The following is a 20,867-nucleotide window of genomic DNA, read 5'->3' on the forward strand; positions in this document are numbered from 1 at the left end:
CTTGGTGCTATTTAGTTGTGACTATCAATAAATGAATTGTTATTTACAGTCTTATCCACACCATGATACCTAAAACCCTCCAGTCAAGCCATGTCAAAGGTCTGAAGAGCCTTCTCAGCTTCATTCCTTATTAAACCCCAGGAGACTTCTACCTCACTGGCTAGACAGCTTTTGCAGGTACACTGAATGGTTTCACACACAAACAGGACAAGCAGCTACTCCTTGAACAAAGATTCTTCACTTTCCTTCTATAAACCAACGTGAATTGGTTTCCCTTTGTCAAAAAATATTACTACTGCATTTTGATGCCTTTCTTAGAACCAACCTTTTAATGACTGATCTAAAGTCCATCATGAATCCAACACCCAACCAATGACATATCTGTTTCTGTTTTTCTCCTCCTACAGACAAATATGAATGCTGAAGAGAGGGATGAGATTCTAGGAACACAACTACATTTTAAACAAAGGAGGCTCCAGGAGTGAACCGAAGCCTCAATCATCCACCATGCTTGAGAGAACATTTCTTGGTTCTGGTCTGGACCATTCCCACGAGCTTTCTCAAGATAATCTCTTGTGGAGTGTGAAACCACTGGCCTCAGGGCTGAGGATCCATTCCTATCCCTCCTTATTTAGTCGTAAAGAAACAGATAAAAGTTTAGTATTCACTACATCTTGGCAAACCTAGAAGGATTACAATGTCCCAGCTAGTCAGTTCATTTTTATGAAGGAGAAGAGCATTCATGTTAAGAGTACTGATCACTACACAGACTCATGTAATTCCTCGTTATGTTTCAAATTTTCCTACAAAATGTTGGTACAGATACTTATTTCAGCCAGTCTTAGCCTTCAAAAATAAGGCATTAAGGGAGGGATTCAGGAAAACTCCATATAACAAGGCCTATGTTCTTTGTGGCTGGTTACACTGTCCTCCAGAACAAAAATATATGGAGCAATTCTCAGCATGAAAGTAGATATGCTGCCTCTCTGCTAGAAAGAAGTATTCTAGCTGCAAAAACATTTGTTCTCCTGGGGATCTCTGTAACAGCCTTTAGCAGAGTTTATTTTTCAGTCTGGGTTGTCCTATGGTTCCCTGCGTTTCGCAGGAGACTAAGTGATTTTCTTAGTCCGACCATGAAAAATCCCAGGTCAGCACATCTTCTATAAAGCTGTCTGTCATTCCCTCCTGCCATTACAGTTAATGGCAGGATACCCCTTGACTCAAGTTGGATAGGTTCAAACCTATTATCCTTTACACTACCCTTGGGACTAACTCTTTTCTGTGCTACTTTGAAAAATTATCCAATAAAAAAAAAGAGAGATTTATTTCTCTTTAGCCTCTAGGAAGCCTATTCTGATATTTATAACTGGTTATGAGGGTTCCTCGGAGAGTTCTGGAAAAATCTTATTGTGCTACTAAATCTTACCCGAGGAAACACCCATCACCAAGGCAACACAGTGTGAAATTCCCCATGTCCAAGAGAAAGAAAAATTGGAGATGGTCCAGCAGAGGGCCACCACAATTATTAGGTTGGAGAACCTGACATACACAGAGAGGTTCAAGAACATGTGTGTTTAGCCCCAAAAATGAAGGCTCAGAGCAATACTCAGAGTGATCACTGCCTTCCAAAATCTAAAATGAAGCTATAAAGATGGAGATGCTCTCTTCACCACCATGTGTGATGGCAGGACAAGGGACAAAACTGTTTCGGGGAAACTCATTCTGTATATAATTAAAATATTCTTTACTGTGAGAACAAGTAAGCATTAGAATAGCTATTCCAGAGAAAAGGAAGAATTTTTCTTGCTAATTCAGCTTCACAGATCCCTGGATAACCTAACCAAAGACCCTTGCACCAGAAGGTTGGGCCTCATGACCTGCAGAGGCCCCATACAGCTTAAGACTGCTACAATTTGAACTTTTGTAATTTGAACTTTTAAATTTTTATCTACAATTTTATGCACAGAACACTTATGTCTCTCGTCTCCATAAACACAGTAAGTCTCCCAACTGTAGCTTTTTCCAAACCATTAAAGAAGATTAAGAAAAATATTCAGACAGCTTTTCAGAAGTTGAATGGTAAGATCAAGTTAACTTTCATATGTCATTGACAGGCCATTGAGAATGTGAAATTAGGTGCAAGGAAATTTTCTTCATGGAAGCACAGAATCATGGAATTGCTGAGACTAGAAAACACCTCTGGAGACTGGTTAGTTCAATCCCCCTGCTCAAGCATGGTCAGTGAGAGACAGTTATCCAGGGCAATGCTCAGTCGTGTGTTGATTATCTCCAAGGAAGGAGCCTCCACAGCCCTTCTGGGCTATATGTGTCAGTGTTCAACCTCCCTCACATTAAAAGTCTTCTTATGTCCAGATGGAACCTCTTGTATTTCAGTTTGTGCCCACTGTCTCATCCTGTCTCTGTACACTGAGTCTGTCTCTGCTTTCTTTACGCCCCAGTCAGGGAGCCCCAGCTCTTTCAGCCTCTCCTCATAGGAGAGATGCTGCAGTCCCTTGATCATCTTCATGTTTGTGCTCCCCTCTGTCCATGTCTCTCTTGTACTGGGGAGCCCAGAAGTGGACACTCCAGGTGTGTCTCAGCAGTGCTGAGCAGAAAGCAAGGATCAACTTTCTTGTCCTGCTGGCAATGCTCTGCTTAACACAGCCAGGCCTTGTTTGGTGCAAGGGCACATTGCTGGCTCACGTTCAACTTGGTGTCCACCACGACCCCCAGGTTCTTCTCTCCTGAGCTGCTTTCCAGCTGCCAGCTCCTATCATGTACCTGGGTTTATTCCCCAGGGTGCCAGGAGCACGACTTGTTTTCAGCCTACCTCCCCATCTATTCATTTAGTCCATGCTTCACCAATCTCTCTATAAGGATCAGCGTCAAAAACCTTGAGAATTATTATGCCCATTTCACATACCTAAGTCTCTGATCACCTATTCCATTTGATTTGCAATATTTCATCTTAAAAACACTGCACAGCTAAACACTGCTTCATGATCCTTATTACTGTCAGCTCATACAGGCATTTAAACTGACATCTATTTATGTTCAATAAAGTAAAAGTCAAGCACAAGCTGAAGTGCCCTCTTGAATTAGAAATCAAGAGAATAAGTACACAAGCCCTGGTAAAATAAAGGCTATCGAGGTGGCCTCAGCAAAATGTATGACGTCCTCTCTGCAGCTGTGAACAAGAACAGTAAAATTGCTTTTAAAATGTGTTTTGGCAAACAGTGCTTGGATTTCCCCCAGCTCCTTTTAGTCTGAAGAGTCCTAAAAACAAGCTAGTGACTACTAACAAAACTGTGGCAGGAGTTGCATGCAGCCCCTTATCATCTCCTTATTTCCCAGCACACCAAGAGAAGATTATTAAGATTAGCCAATCCTGAAATAAAAACTGTTTTCCAAACTGGAAAACTGTCTGTAGTAAGAAAGAACACTGGACACTATTAAACAAAATGTCACAAGTTTTTCAGTAGTTCTTTCTGCACTTTGGAGAGCACTGCTCTGTGCACTTTCTGCACCATAATCAACCTCATTTGATGCACTCATTTGATTAAAATGACACAATACACAAATTAACTGTAGCAGATAGGTATAATTATGTGAAGCTTTGTTAATTTTATTCTAACCTCAAGCTATCCGTATCTTCAAAAAGTGAAAGATTTTACAGGTAGGAACGTCTATGCTAATCAGGTTATCTACACCAGCATTTGGCCAGCCTCCAAAAATAATGAAGACCAAAGGAATTCTGATAAATTTAATAGAACTGTGCAGATTTACACCCCTGGAGAAAACAAACTATGCTCTTAGCATAATACGTTGGTAGATTTTCACAGAGCTGTTAATCACAAGTGAGAAAGTTTATAATACATATTTTTATTGTAGTTTTTGCATGTATTTTCAGTCAGAGCAGTGAAAATAGTACTTTGTACATAGAAAAAAACACATATGGAATACAGATTATTCTGTATCTTGACAAAAAAAAACTTTAAATATATTTTCTTCCTATTTTTTCCCCAAGCTAACTGTAATACAAATGCAAATTATCACATAGGGAATTAGCAACAGTCCCTGGAGAACTTTATGCTTATAAATCAGCAGATGAATTACACTTACCAGTGGTTGTAACTCTACTATTTATGTCTATACTGAGATAAAATATAGATGATAATTTTAATTAATAATCTTAATAATTTAAGTAATGAATGTTTAACTCAGTACTAGATTAATACATACTTGAAATGTATTTTATCAGCTTTACAGACTGAACACAATTCTCTGCTGTCCTCTATGCCTTGCTTTTATGTGAATATATAAAGTGAGTGAACTAATCACTATGAGATCATAGTGGTAATACTTTACACCCACTTTATATTGGTATAAAAGTCTCCTGGAGGTGATGAGAAATGGAGAAATCTGTGCATATGAGAGCACGACATATAGCAAATGAAAACTATGTTATCGGCATCCGTGTTTCCAGCTTAGAACACCCCAAATATTCATCACCACTGGTATCCATTCCCAGTCAAGAATCCGGTCCACAACAATAAACAGAACGCATCTTATTGAAATATTAATGACATTAAAAAATACTGGAGTATTTTAAACACTTTTTTAAAACACTTTTTTTAGACCTTGGGGTGTAGGAGAGTCAACAGCAAGCTAGCAAGAAAAAAGAAATAATAATAATTCCAGAAACTTTCTAGCTCTTTTCTACCTTTGTCCATATGAATTGTGAAGAGATGTTGTTTTTTTTTATTACAGTGCTGTCATGGACACACCAGAATAACACTGGAAAATATCTATTATCAGGAAAAAGGAGAAGAGGGAAGGGGAGAGAAGAAGAGCAGAAGGAAAGGGAGAAGAGGAGAGATCCAAGCTATGTACCTCCATGCAGCTGTGTGAATAAAGTTCCTTACAAGTTCCTGCACAGCTGCACATTTATCTACAGGCTGGGCAATGCTGGAGATACTGCACTCAAACTGATGCACCACAGCAAACATCAACTTCTGTCTTCAGTGCTGTAGCACTGGTGGCCTGAATTGTGCCCAAAGATTTTAAGATCTGTGCCACAGCTAGAAGAGCAAAGAAAAACCTCATCTTCTCCAGTGTCAAGAACTATAAAGATCACTGCAGAATTTGTTCAAACAAAGGGAAAGCCCTTCAAAGGAGGCTTTCACTTTGGGGAAAAAACAAACAAACAAACAAACAAACAAACAAAAAAAAACAAACCAACATGATATGATTCTAATATGGAGTTTGCAGATATCCTGGCAGGCACTGCAAACACTGCTGAGCCCCTGCTCTGCTTCCACGTTTCTGCCTGCTTGCCAGGGAGAACCAGCTGTGCTGCAGCCCCCTGCTCCTTCAGTCCATCCTTGTTCCTGACTCAGACAAGCCCTTGCACAGATCAAGGAAAGCACATAAAAGACATGAAAGAGGCAAAACTTGTCAACTGACAAGAAAACATGAACATCAGGAGCTCAGTAAGCTGTAGCTTGTCTGGCTTCATACAGAACTGATATAAACATTCCTGGAATGATTCATCCTGACATTGGAAAATGAAGAGGAGTTATGACAAACACAGGCATGCTATATAAAGGTAGCCAAAAAAATAGTAGCTAGACTTCAGTCTGACTCATTGGAGGTGAACTCTGTTACACTGGGCTACCCCTCTTTTAACTAATGAATCCCATACAAAGCATATTTCAAGGGAAATAAAGTTCACGTGCAGCATTTCTCTTTTAAACACATCTCTGCCTCAGAGGCTAGGAGATTGTCTAAAATGGCTCTGTTTATTTTTCTGCTTAGGGTTACTTTACAGCTTAGATTTTGTCTAACAGCTCTCGCTGTTAGAGACTTGGCCTTGCAACTAACCTTACTGGCAGACACTTGCAGACATCATAACATCTCCGAATGTGGTGAAATCCTAACTATGGAACGTGATTTAAGTATCAAGGGTGTCTGGGTGATCGAGACAAGACCACCAATGAATACTCACTGCCTCAGCCAGAGCCCTCCCACTGCAGAGCTGACTTCTTGTAAGCAGTCCAGCTGCAGAAACATATCCCAAGCACTTTTCCCTTTTGCTTTCCATTCCCTTATACTCCTTGTTGTCCAACCCCAGACACCTGCAGGCTGGCTAGTGGAAAAAACACACCGCAACGCTGTGGGATGCTCAGGATGCATCAGTGGTCAGCTGCAGTGCCAAGAAGGCTCATTCTGGTCATCTGGGGTCTAACTTCTGTAAAGTAAACCACAAACCCACACCCTCTAATTCCTATGAGTCCAGAGTTCAGTATTTGCTACTTCACTCCCAGCAGCATACAGTTGTTAAATTACTCTCAGTATTCAAAACATTTTTTTAAATCTCAATCTATGAGCATTTGTTCCTTGATTTCACTCTTGGGCCAAGGAAAAACATGACTTTTTACTGCAGAAAATGCCTTATGACTGTAAATAGACCAGTAATTGTAAATAAAATACATATTAACTTTAAATAGCTCTATTTTTACACAGCAAGTGCCAGATTTCAGAGGTGATCAGCCCCTGTGGCTGTGAAATGTCCAAAGAGGAAGTGGAGATTCAAACACAGACTTTGGAAAAGACTTCTCTGAGGTCTGAGATACCTAACAGATTTCGTATTGCCTTTCAGAAATTGATGTTCATATTAATTAAATAACAGGCAAAGACTTTGTTTTACAGTAAGCTTGCAACAGATTCACCCTGTAAATTGTTGCTGCTATGGATGCACTACTAAGCAACACTTACACTCTGCAGCTTAACCAAGGTAAAAATCTTGCAGTCTACTCCTTCATCTCCAACAGATGCATTACGCTTCCTATAATGTAGTAAAAATATATCAATCCTAGCAATATTCAGCCCATATAATTTAGGCATTTCAAGTTGCTAGCTAGTGGTTAAAACAAACCACAACTGTACTGCAGGCATTTGTTCCTGACAGAGCAAAAGGCACCCGAGCAGTGTTTCTGCCCAGGATTGCCTCTTTGAGTCCTCCAAGGGCAACCAGACCTAGTGCCAACCAACAGCGCCCTGAATTGACAAATGCATGAGCAGGGAAATGGAATGGCACCACAGGCTCCTTCCATCATCCCTAAGCAGACACTGTGAGCTGCCTCTTGATTTTACGACAGCAAGAGAGAGGGTGTTCCATTTCCTTTAATACTTTGTCCACATATTAACTGTACTAATGCTCAGAAATTCCATTTCTCTTTTTCATCTTGAGGTTTCTCCTTCACTTCCTAGACCTTTCTATAACCTAACCTAGAAACTAACCTAGAAGCACTGCCTCTGATGGGAGAAAAACTTCTCTGCTAAAGTCAGTAGAGACTTGTTATATCTTGTAAATTTACTTTTACAATATCAAAAAATAAAACTGCTCCTGAGAGGGATCTGACACCTTCTGTTTAAAGCATCTGCAGAAGGAAGGCATAGGATTTAGTGAACTTGGATGTAACAATTTCTTTGTTCCCTCAATCCAAAAGAATCAGATTTAAATGAAAATGGATGTTTACTTAAGGTTTTTATACAGACCCCAAAACTATTAAGCCTAAAGCCAAACAAACCAAACAAACAAGTCTAAGAAAGTACTTAAAGGCATCTGAAAGATTAATCTATTCTATTTTTGTTTTACTTAAATTCTTTGTCAAGCAGCTGCTAGATTTTCTACTTCTATGAAGAGCAGACATGCTCTAGGGATTTCTGCAGTTTGCCAGCAAGATACTTCACAATATCTGCATCTCCCTAAACATTCCGTAAATCATCTTATAAAGCCAAGTTTCATAACCATTTGCATAAGATATTTAACAAAGCTTACTAGAATGTCATCATGTTAGACTGTTTTTATTGTATTTGTCTGTCAATATGAACTTAGCTCTTGATGTCCTTACATACTTTTTACTCAGGCAAACTTCCAATAACTTCTCAGTTTTTTTGATATAGTTATTCACAATCTTGCTCCTAGGCTCTTCCTGCAGTGAATAGTTTATGGTACAACGCATGTATTTCTTCATCAACTCCATAAACTGTTTGTACCCTCACTGATGAATTCTAGATTACCCAAGGATAAAGACAATCTTGGCTCTACAAAACACTGTCTTTCTTTTATAAAATCAACGATGTTACTTGTTGTAACATTGTTGTTTATACTCATGTACTATTTGCTGAGACCTTCTTTCTAACAGCCCCAAACTGTAAATGGGCATATCACAGCTACTGGCTTGTAATCCCATCCTGACCAAATTCATTTGGTATCTGGATTTAAACAGAGATAGGGAGGGAATAAGGACAAGTCATTCACTGGGGAAAAAAAATAAATAAATAAAACTTACAGGTAGAAAATGTACAAATAAACAATGGCTTAGAGACATGGAGGTTCAGTACCATAATTTGTCATATACATGCAGAAACCTCTTTCAGCTAATTCTCCTACTTATTCTGAGATGATTAATGGACTTAGGAGTTTCTCTGCCTGGGGTTCAGTAATTATTACAGTTTTAATTTGGATATGAATCAAACAATGTGCTCTTCCTCAGTAACGTATATTTGGATTTTTTTTTTCTGTAAATCTGCATATCTGCATATGCAAACTTACCCTCTCCCTTCCTCAAAATTCAGCTGTGACTGACTAAAAACACACACATGAACTGTCTCCCTCCCCCAGTCTTGTCTGGTGTAGTAAACGTCATAGCAAAGACTTGGCCATCCATGCACATGAGTGAAGAATTCAATCCCTGAGTAGTTTTTCATTTCTTATTCATACTGAACTGTATGGTGGAAGCAAAGGAAGAAAGATGTTGCATTACGCATCCTCCTCATGCGATCTGCTTCCAATTAACCATCTCTGAAGAAAGACAGAGACCAACAAAAGGACAGAATTTCTTGAATCTTTTCATTACCACTCTTCCAGATTCAACTTCAGTTGGATTTAAAAGCAGTTTTGTTATGCAGCACTGATGTGGGAGAGATCAGAGCACATTATAACACAGGAGAGAACTTCCTGTTGGAAACAGAATTCTACTTGCTGCTGGTAGGTGATCCTCTCTGCAAGATCTGAAGCAGCAGCCACTGATGTTAATATAGAGCAGGTATTTCATAAAGACATGGAGCGCTGAGTGCTCTGGTTTGGTTTATTTTTTTGTTTTATATGTGCCACTTCCATGCCATCTTCCTCTGTTAATTCTGTCTTGTGAACTACTCATTGGAGAGGATACGCAGAGTACATTTTGAACACAGACACAAAGAAAGCTCCACAAGAGTTTAGGCAAGCTTTTGAGTATCAGCAAGATTAACTTGAGATACATGTATGATTTTATTTTAAGAACAAGTCTCTGAGGGACAACTCCAATACTAAAACAGTACCATTTGAAAAGACATCAAGCTCAGGATATATATCTTTTTCAATGACAAATGAGGTCCTGGACAGCTTTCTAGAGGCAAGTGAAGTATGGAAGCATTCACTCAACATATGTAAGGTTCCACTGTTCTCAGGATAAAGGAGGTCATACTCTTCCTCTACAAAGAGAGTCAATTTCTTACAATGTAGATGAACATCTTTAAATTAACTATTTTCTCAATAATGGGTGACTTTTTAGCTGTTTCCAAAAGGGATTCTGGATGCGTAAGGGAGAATTGCAGGAGGAGAAGAGGAATCCTATCAATGGTGCTTGTCAGGACAAATGATAGTGAAAGGAATGAAATCTCTACATGAAGTCAGGCAGTGAAGGCTGACCTACATAGACCAGGTAATCCTTTTCTCTGCCTGAACTTAATGGGCTAAGATTTACAGTTTTATCACTTCCAAAAAAGTGATATCCTGAATTTCAGAGAAATTCAATACGGATTAGTTGTCTGCGTGACTTTATTGAAGAAAGAAATTGTGGTCAGGTCACTGAAATCACTAGAAAATCACACAGTACAGAACTGAGATCCCAGAAACTCCTAAAGTCTCCCTCCTCTCCAGCACCCACAGCATCTCCGGCATGCACTCTAGCACCTTCACTAGTCAATGCAATTCATTCAGAGGACTTAAGTTCTTGGCTTCTGTCCTGAATGTCTCTTGAAAAGGTCTCTCTCATACCACAGAAGAATGGACAAGCCAAAAGCACTTCCCTTCACCTGTTCCTGTACACTGACAGTGCCACTATAGAGGAGGTATTTCCTCAGTGTCTACATACAATCATACACTGCATAAAACTCTGAATTCTTGTTTCTTGGGTGCTAAGGCAATACTTTGCTCTTGTTATGGTGAGGTGTCAAAACACCTGAAAAGCCTATTAATTTATAATGTTTGTATATTTTAATTTAGTATACACACATGCAATTGTCAGAAATGAGGCAATCCTTTGAAACCCAACATTTTAGCTGAAAAAAAACAAACAAACAAACAAACAAAAAAAAAAAAAAAAAAAAAAAAACAGTATTCCAAATAGTAGACCTATGTTGTTGCCATAAAACAAAATTTAATGAAGGCTTTTTATAGCAGTTCAACTTCAACAAAGAGCATACTGCAAACTGAGTCATTCAATCACTGCAGTTCTTGCTAGGCTTTCTTGCATATTTGCCACCATAAAAAGCAGCAGTAAAGAAGCTCTGATGAAAGACTCAGTTCACTACTCAATGTACCATCTGGACTAAGTTTTCTTTCCTCCTCAGAGGCGGTACTTCTGGTTTAGAGATGGTATCCACTGAAAGAACAGTTTTGAAATGTTAACACTGTTCTCTGCATGCACCAGAGGGAAGGATTTTAACCTTTAAGCTATTCAGCCAGTAGTTGAAACGAGCTCTGAATTCACACCACAATAGCAATAAAGTATCTCCCACCATGCAGTGTAGATTTCAATTCCAAAAAGAAATGGAAGTATGGAAGTAGATTGTGGCTATCAAAACCATCACAAATATGGAATAGAGGATTAATTGATCCTGCATTTGAAGATGTTTGTTGCAGAGCAGCTTTCACCAAACCTCAGGTGTCAGCCACCTCCAGATTTAGAAGAATTCAACTCTTGTTGCTGTCATTTGGTCTGTCACAATCTGAGTTCCATCTGAAGCGATGTAATTGTTTCCTACCTTCTTTTGCCACAATCAAATCAACATTGCTATGGTTCCTGAGCTTTATGAGGTGCTGGGAATAGACACGAGTCTTAGCAGACAAGCTGTCAAAACTGCAGAGTTGTGAGAGTTCGTGGCTTGCACCGACTCTGTAGTAGAGACCACATGAAAGCACCTAGCACATCTTCTGAAGCACTGAACATCTGCAAAACACAAGGCTATTTCCAAGGGGCTTACTGCCAATTACTGCATGCCAATGCAAGAAGCAATTCCAAAAACGTACAAGAGAAGTCACCTTTTCTGGTAAGACACTAATGTATATTTTAAGTGGGAATCTACTTCTGAAGTCATTCATTAGCAAAAAAGAAAAGGAAGCATGCAGCCATAAACGGTTTCTTGCTGCTGCAAATAATCAGGAGTGTGGTTAAGTGTCTGGAAAGAGAGGGAACTCAATACGTAGTGGAAAATGTAAGATGGGAGTGGAAAGAAAATCAGTGGTACCATAAACTACAAGCCTTAGTCTCTTCTTATCAATACAGATTAAAATGAAGAGAAACCATAATGAAGTCAGAAGAACTGAATGCTATCTAAGATGTAAAACATCAACAGCAAAAAAGGAGAAACTCCAGAAACTCAATTTGTTTTAGTTTTGGAAAGAAGTGCAGATTATTTCTGACCCTTGTATACTAAAGAAAGTGGAAGTAATGTTTTGGATACTTGAACTGCAGTGAAGGGCTATCTGACTACTAGATGTTGGTACCATTACTGACGCATGTTTTCTTTTCCACGGGCCTTAAAGAATGCTACAGATGACAATATTTAAACTGTATCCAACAGCAGATGAGTTCTTCACTTTTCCACAGAAATAATGTCAAGAAATGTCAGTCTGGAAGCATAACACTAATGAGAAGATGTTTCTTTAGGTTCCTCTTACCAGGACAGACCCAATCTCTTAAGTGGTCTGATCTCCAGACCATATTCTACACTTGGTCTGAAAACCAAATCTCCTCAAATGAGTTCATCAAATAGAAGCATGTAAAATTAATTTGTCCCTTTGAAAAGCCCTGCGTAGATAAAAGATTGATTTACTGAAAATATTTATCTCCATTATGGACTGAAATATCTTGGGGCTGACTATATTCTGTTCAGATGCAATTGTAAGATGCAATAGTATCCTAACTAAAATAAGTAAAGACACAAGGGCATACAAATTTTACAGTTATACAGAGAACAGTAACAGTTGTGTGTAGTAACAAGGAAACTGGTAAAAAAAGTAAATGTTTAAAAGAAAGTGTTTTGTTAAAGTGAAATCAAATCAGATGGAACAATGAAGACAATATGAAGAGTAGCTCACAGCAATACCTAGAATTGGTCAGCAGGTCACCTGCAGGAGTTGGGTCATCCTATGTTACCATTCAAAGCTTTTTCAATGGATAACAAAGTCAAGGAATAAACACAGGTGAATAAAAAACGGTGGAAGCATGCTTCAAAAACAGAGCTCCAACATACCAGCTTCCACAATGACCATGAGAAAAATGGGATCTCTGAGTGCTGAACTTTAGAGTGGATGAGTGACATTGCCAGCAGGTTGAGGGAGGTGAGCCTTCCCCTCTGCTCATCACTGGTGAAGCCACCCCTGGAGTGCTGGGTCCAGTTCTGGGCTCCCCAGTACTAGATGGCCATGGAGCTACTGGAGAGAGTCCAATGTAGGGCCACCAAGATGATGAAGGGCCTGAAGAACCTCTTCTGTGAGGAGAGGCTGAGAGAGCTGGGGATGTTCATCCTGGAGAAGAGGAGGCTCGGGGGGGAATCACATCAACCTTTCTAAATGCCTGAAGGGAAAGTAAAGAGGATGGAGCCGGGCTCTTTTCGGTGGTGCCCAGTACCAGGACAAGAGGCAGTGGCACAAACTGCAACATGAGAGGTTCCGTCTGGACATCAGGAGTCACTTCGTTACTATGCAGGTGAAAGAGTACAGGAACAGGTTGCCCAGAGAGGCTTCAAAAGCCCCCTGGGCATAGTCCTGGCCAACTTGCTCTGGGTGTCCCTGCTTGAGCAGGGGGTTTGGACCAGATGGCCTTCGAACCACTCTAGGATTCCTTCACACAAAGCCTCTAACAGCAGAGTCAGGTCACAGGTTAGCAAGGAAACCAGACTGGCAGCTCTGAGTTCAGAGGAACAGAAGTTTTGTTCCTCCAAATTCCTGTGTGCCTTTTGCACCAATTACTTCTGCTCATTCCTTCCATCAGGGTGAAGAATGCTTTCAATTGACAAAAAGGAAAAGAAAACAAACACCACTGCACACATTTCTGAACAATGCCTACCACTTTACGTTCACTTGGTTGAGATTCAGAACTCCCTCTGGCTCTGACTGAAATCCATGGGAGCTTTGCCAGAGTGTGATGGGAGTAGGTTCAGGCCCTTTACACAGCCTCCCAGTGTTTTCCTCCACCCCGGCGTTATGTAAGAAACTGAGCTAAATTGTAAATATTACATAACCCCAAGAAGGGAAGGGACTAGTAAAACATCTGCACGGCTCCTTCATGTCACCTCACCCCTTCCTTTCCGCTTTGCTTACAGTCCCCGCTGTGATATGCCTGAACCGGTCACTTCTCTTTTAAGCACGCTCCAGGCAAGATGAGATGGTTTAACAGCTTATATAGGACATTACACAGAACCTAAGCAGGACAGTGGTGCCAGGGAAGAAAGCTTCGGCCTTCCTGTAGGTTTGCTGCAGCCATCACTGCACTGCACCTCAGGACCTGAAGCCCCACACTCCCTCACGCTTTTCTCACTACGTCTCTGAGCCCCATGCTCCTAACCCCAGCCAAGAAAATAACCCTGGCATTACCATCACCGAATAAAAGCAGCAGTAGTAGTTTTCCAACTTGCTTGGTAACGACAAGTAGGTCAGATGGGAGTAGGAAAAATATACCAAGTTAAGATATTGCCTACACACTCTATAAGCACAGTCCCATGTCTGGCACAGTATTAGACCAAAAAAAACCAAACAAAACTTTCTAAGCAGGACAGCAGCCCAAGGCATATTCTGTGACCTAGAAAGACATATGGAAATGACTGTCCCCCTCCTTAAGCTGGGCAAGAAGACTGCCATAAACCCAGGCATTTCAAATCCTTATGATGCTATAAAACAGCCATTTACCCAATAATAGTGTTTTCTCCAGCACAGTTGACAGTCCACTGAAATATGTTTGTGGCAATAAAAGTGAGACTCACTAACCTACCAGTAATTTCATATCTTATAATAGTTAAAACATGTACACAATCTTGAACGATATACTGTGATGCTGACAGATATTGCTGCACTTCAAAGTATAAAGCACTGAGCATGAACAGAAATTGCCAGGTAGAGTATTATATATTTAAAATATAATGCACTGTGGAAATGAACTGAAAATTGCCAATTCTAATATTACATATTTAATATAAGTGTAAAAATTACACCAACCATAATTTTTCAACTAGTTGTGTATCTAACTGGAAGAAACTGCATCATATCTGAATATAAATGAGTTATTTATATTTACTCAGAAAACTCAGAAAAAGAGATGTTTTCCATAGCTCCTAGATCGACATTTTTGTTCAAAACTCATTTTTTATAACATGCAATATTATACTATGCCATTTTAAATAGCAGATGAAATCCTCAACTCATGCAAAGAATCTAACTTTAATACAACATCCTATTTAAGTTAATCCTGTGATCTAAACCAATAGGTTCATGTCAGCAGTATTTTTTTCTGACCAAAAAAATCAAAAATCAAAACCAAGAAGTTTTGCCAGAAAAAAAGACTACTGAACCAGGCCTAATACTTTGATGACATTATTTCTCAAACTCAATATCACACTATCCATTGCTTTAGCAGTGTCCTAATATAAGCAAGATTAGTCTTCGTAAGAGCCCCGTATTTTCCAAACTGTGCAATTATTACTAATAATCAAATTATAACAATTATTTAAACTTCCACTGAGTTGGACAATAAGAACAAGATGTTTTGAGATTAGCATTTAAATGAGATGTGTCCAGTGGTATAGAACGGGCGCAGCTTTATTAAACATAGCTATGCTAGTGCCAAATGAGTGTAAAGAGCAATCTGAGGTTTATGCTGAGTGCTTTAAATTTATCTTCTGATTGCTAAACAAATCATAAATATAAATATATACCAATTGACTCATTCTGCACAAAGATCCAGCTACCATTCCATCAGTACTGCAATGCACATCATTTTCCAGCATTGCATATTTAGTTATCTTTAGGGACTCTGTAGAGTGCCTTAAAAATTGCCTACTGGAGTTAACAACAGATAAATAGCACACACCTCTGCTTTCTACTGGTTATGTGAATAGCCAGAAAAATTCTGCAAATATCAGGCTATGTAAGTGTCAATATTGCTTGGCCAAGTTATATAGAAGCTGCTTTTCCTAAGTGAGATTCACTGCCAGATTTACAGCACAAAATCTATTTTTGTGGAAATCAGTGTGGATTCACCTGTGACAGCACTTGCCTGCCTGCTTGGCATTCAGATAAATCAAATCAAAACAGAACAAAAACAAACAAAGCCAAAGAACTGAAAGTGGACAGGACCTAGTTGTTTATTGCCAATGAAAGGACAACGCTGTCACTAATATTCAGACTTACATTGCTTTTTATAACAACATAGACAGTGCAGTATTGTAATATGGCCATACAAATTCCAAGGCCTCTGCACTGTTCACTCCTGGAGAACTTCAGGTGTATTATTTATTTATTTACAATTTCAACTTATTCCAGTATATCTCCATAGGGCCCACTTCCCATTCTAGATAAATTGAGCTGTTTAAGTAATAATCCCATTATACGACTTCACTCATATTATTTTAAGTCACTAATATCTCTCTTAATGTAAAAATAAAGCATAAGTCTATTTTAATACTTTTTTTTTTTTTAAAGATGTTTGTTTGTTTGTTTTAACTCTGGAAAAGGCAGTTGCAAGAATCTCTTTCCATTTCACTTAACAGGAAAAAAAATAAAATTCATTAGAGTTTGTGCTCATTACATACTAAGGTCTACAAACAGATGGTTAAAACCTCACTTATGAAACTGAATAATCAAAATCACATGGATTTTATTTATTTATTTTTTATTGTTTTCCACTTACGGAAGACTTTGAAAAAAGTTCCCATTATCATTTTCTCAATAGTGAAGAAAATTAAATATGTATTCAGTACTGTCATACATAATAATCATTCCATTTCATATTCATTGGTACCCTCATAAATGAAACATAAAAACTATTCTGAAGGGAATTTTCACCTTGAAAGCAATAAATGCCATTTGCTTACCAAATACAAATAAATGGGAAAGTACAGAAAAAACTCTTATTTCTCACCATTGTAAGGGTGAATGGGTGGCTTTCCAGTCCAGACACTCTCGGACAGTGTAGAATAACATACTGAAATAAAACAGACCAGAAAAGAGTAAGAGATAGAAAAGACGTCCAAAACACTCAGCGATCGGTTAGCACATAGAACATGAAAGTTACCCCTGAAGACAATGCTATGTGAGCAAGAGTGATTTCTTATCAGATGCCCATAAACTCACCTGGCCAGGCCTTGCTTGGAAGTCATCTTTGATCATCCTTACTTCAAGGACATTGGAGGGATGGCTTATCACTGAAGTTATTGTGACCGGCTTATTGCTGCGGATGTAGCGGTACAGCCGTTCTACACAGTACAAGCAGAGAGGTCCAGAAATCCAAAACCAGGTCTATGGGAGAACAGCAAAGTTACCTCAAGGGCTTTTCATTTTGTATTTTCTAGCTTCAAGGCTACATGAATGCCTGCAGAACCCGATTTCTCATCTACTGCAGAACAGTGTTTGATCACAAGAAATCTCCACACCCTTCCACATGCAGAAATCCAAGCATGTTATGGGGGCTTAGTCAGTCTAACTGGCAGCATCTTCCACAGGCACAAATGATTTCAATCATAAAACTAATCAGGAAGAAAATGCTAATGACCCCATTTGTGACCATGTTACTCTGGTTTTATGTAGTTGGATTGCAACTGGTTTCAGCAGGGAATGACACAGTACATACCCTGTTTCAAAATCTAGCAGACCGGAGTACTATAAAACTGATTAACCTTTAAGGAAGAACACTGTCTGATTTGCAATATTATCTGACTATTACCTTCTTTTTATCATCTCAAGTATAGGCAAAAACATTAACGAAGAAGCAATCCTCGTGCTTTAGGATTTATGCTTGTATTAAACGAGACAAGGGAGAAAAAAGGGCATTTCTGAAGCACAGTTCATTTGCCCCTGTGGAAGATGTGTATGGTAGGCAAATGGGGCCCTGCAAGTGCCTGTGTCTCTGCACAGACTACATAGGGAGCCCGGGGTGACCAGCTTAGATGGAGACATTTGCGTCTGATTGCCAAGATCCCATCCCCAGAGTCAATTATTAAGAGTTTATGGCAGGGCTAACTACCAATTCCACATCTGCTCAGTCGTTCAACCCTTCTCAAATCTAGAAGCTACCCATCAGCATCTCTTGCAATTAGTATCTAATTTCCACAAGCACCTCTGGCCTTGAGAACCTGAGTAGCTCACAGGAGCTAAGCACACTGCAGAGCTGTTTTTTCAGAGCTGGTATCTCTAAGTGCATAAAACTTTCAAATACATCAAAGTTCTCGGATACAGTTACAAGCTGCCAGGAAAATAGAGTGGCCATTTCTTTCCATGGCTCCTTTTTCCCCCAGAGATCACTCTATAATAGGCATCATAAGCCCCAGGGAAAACACTGCCTGGGTCATATGGAGTCCGATACACATTGCCATTATTGCCACATAATTTGGTATTACCACAACAAAATACGAATCCAAAGGACTTTGTTGGAAGACTTTAGTGTAGCATTGGCTGTTTTTTATTATGAATACATGATCAATAGTAAAATGGGTTCCCCCTGCAGCTAGTAAGGGATATGTGTGATTCACACAGAAAACAATGATAATAATAAAGAGAAACTCCTGTGAGGTCTGTTACGAGGCCACCTTGAATGGTGGGCCTTAGGCTTTGTGAAGACAGCATTCCCAAACCTCCTCAGCCTACTTGCCAATACAGCCCTGCTCATCTTTTCTTAAAAGAAATGAGTAAATTTGGATGAAGTAAAAGCTGTTTTGCACAAAACATAAAGAAACAAAAGGAGGAAAAAAAAAAAGGAAAACAAAAAGGATTTTCTATCCCCACTGTCATCATATTCATTTACCCATACTGCGTGTAGTATTATTCTCTACACACAGGCTACACAAAGCCAAACCACAACCAACTGCATCCCAAAAATGCATATTAGGACTTGCATCCGCATGGTGAAAAAGAGAACAAATGGAGTTTGATTATTTCAATTTATTAATGCCACACAATGCATACAAAAGGGCCTAATGAATATGTTATATAAATGTTTGCTCTGAAGTACTACACTGTAATTTAAAGTCACATTTATAGCAAGACCAATACATCTCTTACCATGTTGTACAAAAAAAGAACATTACAGCCAATCTCTTGATATTTTTCCAGCCTATTCTAGGCACATTATAATGCAATACAACGTTTAATAGAGATTGTTTTTCCCCACCAAATCTCTGAATGCCTGAGAAGGTTTTAATAATATTTTCCATTATTAAAACATCTGGTCTGGGAAAGCAATAATTAGTGGTTATGGCTGACTGAAAGACTTGGCATGGCTTGTAATACCTGAAACGTCGGATCATACAGACCTCTGGGAAGTGTGACTGGAACTTGGGTTCCTCAGAACAAATTCTCATAAAGTTATTTTGTACAAAGGGTTCTGGTACTGATAAGTCCTCTGGGAAAGGTTCAGTAGTATGGTTAGGAAACGGCTCTTGAAAAGCCTTTGGCACTGTCATGTTCTCTCGGAGTGTTTTGTTAGGATTAAAGCAACCAGGAGGGTGTTCCTCTAAGTTGGTCTGGTACTTGAGCACACCCCTGCAGGAAAAGAAAAATAACAAAGACACTGAAGTAACGGCCAAAACGAAGCCACTTCTTTTCATTTGGAGAGGATTTTAGAAAGCAGTTTTAAGGCTCAACTTCTGTAAGGATTTTTATTCAGTTTGCTTTCAGGACTTTTAATCAGATAGAGGCTTTGCAACTGCAGAGCCTTCTGTTGCTAGAGGCAAGGTTCAACTTTTCCAGCTCACTTGTCCCTTCCCCACTGAACAGCCTCAAGCTTAGTATTGCTTGAAAGAGGGAGATATTGTGGGAGCCTTGAAGAAAAAATAAATAATCACATTTCCAGTTCATTCACGCTCAGGCTGTTTTCACTCATTCTCCTTACAGTCGGGAAGCCCCGATTTTTAAGGCAATCAGTAGCAGAAACATCTTAAGTTGCCACATCATAAACCACAGGAATGTTCCCACTACCTGGTGTTTATCAGGTTTGCACACAACAGCCTAATTTGTGTGCACTGCAGCTCCTTTGAATACTATCTTGTCAAAAGGAAAGAAGGAAAAAAGAAAAGTCCTGCACAATAACCCATGAACCTCTCTTATCCTGCAAATTATTTAGTGAGCTCTATGCTTGTTTTTTATGATGAAATTAGATGTATACTAAAATGAAGTGGGAATTTTGCAACTGCACCTAGAAACTATCAAGAAAAACTATCAAGGAAATCTGTGACACTCTGGGATATTTCAATGTGTGTGTGAGTCACTGAAAGAGGGGAAGAACCTATAATAGTACGTCTGAGGAATTCTGTTACTATTATTTCCTCCAAATATAAATTTCTTAACAGGTAAACCACAAGAAGGAATATTAAAAAATAAATGAGGAACTAAATGACAGCCAGATAGGATGGTGCTGCATGGGAAATAAGGCCCATTGGCACAATGTCTGATGAGCAATAGGACATGGTGAGGGCTTACCTCAAGTACACAATCACGTAAGAACAAATTTTCCTCTCCTCTCCCCAACATACACACACAGCAGCAACGGTGACAGTCTAATTCACAAGAACAGAAGGAAGTAGGATATATACAACATTCCTAGCTTAAATGGGCTCTGACAGGCTACTGGCAACCTTCCCTGCTGAAATGCAGCCCTGACAGCTATAACATGCTTCCCGTATGGTCCAGTGAGTAACGTTCAGCTTGGAATTTAATCCTGCTCACTCTCAACTCCACGTCCAACCCTGGAAGAATCACTTGGGAAGCATTCGCATGCTTACACCCATGCTTCTGTCTGTATTTATTGCCCAATCATGCCTATCACTTGCATCTGCCATCACTGTTGGTCATTGCACAGTTGCAAAGTGACAGATAACCTGAGCATTATGCTAGCTCCCCGCTCCATAAACATTATGGTGCCTCATGGATTTAGCTGGAAATCACAGCACATGTGATATTTTTCCAATCAACCTCATGCACATGCCTGCCAGCTACTCGCACAGCTTATCTGGCCTCTGAACATCCCCAAAAGAGGATTCAAAGTTTTTCTTGTGACACAAATAACTGAACTGCAAACATGTGCATCTCCTCTAATGATCTCTAGCTTGTTTAAACTATTACAAACATGCTAGCTGAGTGGCAAACAGGGATAACAAAGCTGCCTGTAACAGCAGCTGCAACGACTTCCATTTCTGAAGATGTCAAGGAAATGCAAGTGGTCCTACACACCCAAGGTCGATACCCAGAAAGGTCAAGTTCTGCACAACTCTTAGGGCCTAAGATATATCCTCATATATTCATTTGGTACAATATTTGAATCTATAAAAAC

At 39.4% G+C, this 20,867-nt stretch overlaps 1 protein-coding gene across 1 annotated transcript in view; it reads right to left on the minus strand.

The window, feature by feature from the left end:
• NOX4 (NADPH oxidase 4) overlaps positions 1-20,867 on the minus strand; it is a 120,526-nt gene that overhangs the window by 71,165 nt on the left and 28,494 nt on the right. The window contains exons 9-11 of the mRNA XM_084533493.1: positions 18,853-19,081; positions 16,679-16,843; positions 16,467-16,529 (exon numbers count right to left, since the gene is read on the minus strand). Coding sequence (XP_084389619.1) covers positions 16,467-16,529; positions 16,679-16,843; positions 18,853-19,081 — 457 coding nt within the window. The remainder of the gene's footprint in view (positions 1-16,466; positions 16,530-16,678; positions 16,844-18,852; positions 19,082-20,867) is intronic.

The sequence above is a fragment of the Aythya ferina genome, assembly GCF_964211825.1.
Source record: "Aythya ferina genome assembly, chromosome: 1".
Classification (NCBI taxonomy): Eukaryota; Metazoa; Chordata; class Aves; order Anseriformes; family Anatidae; genus Aythya; species Aythya ferina.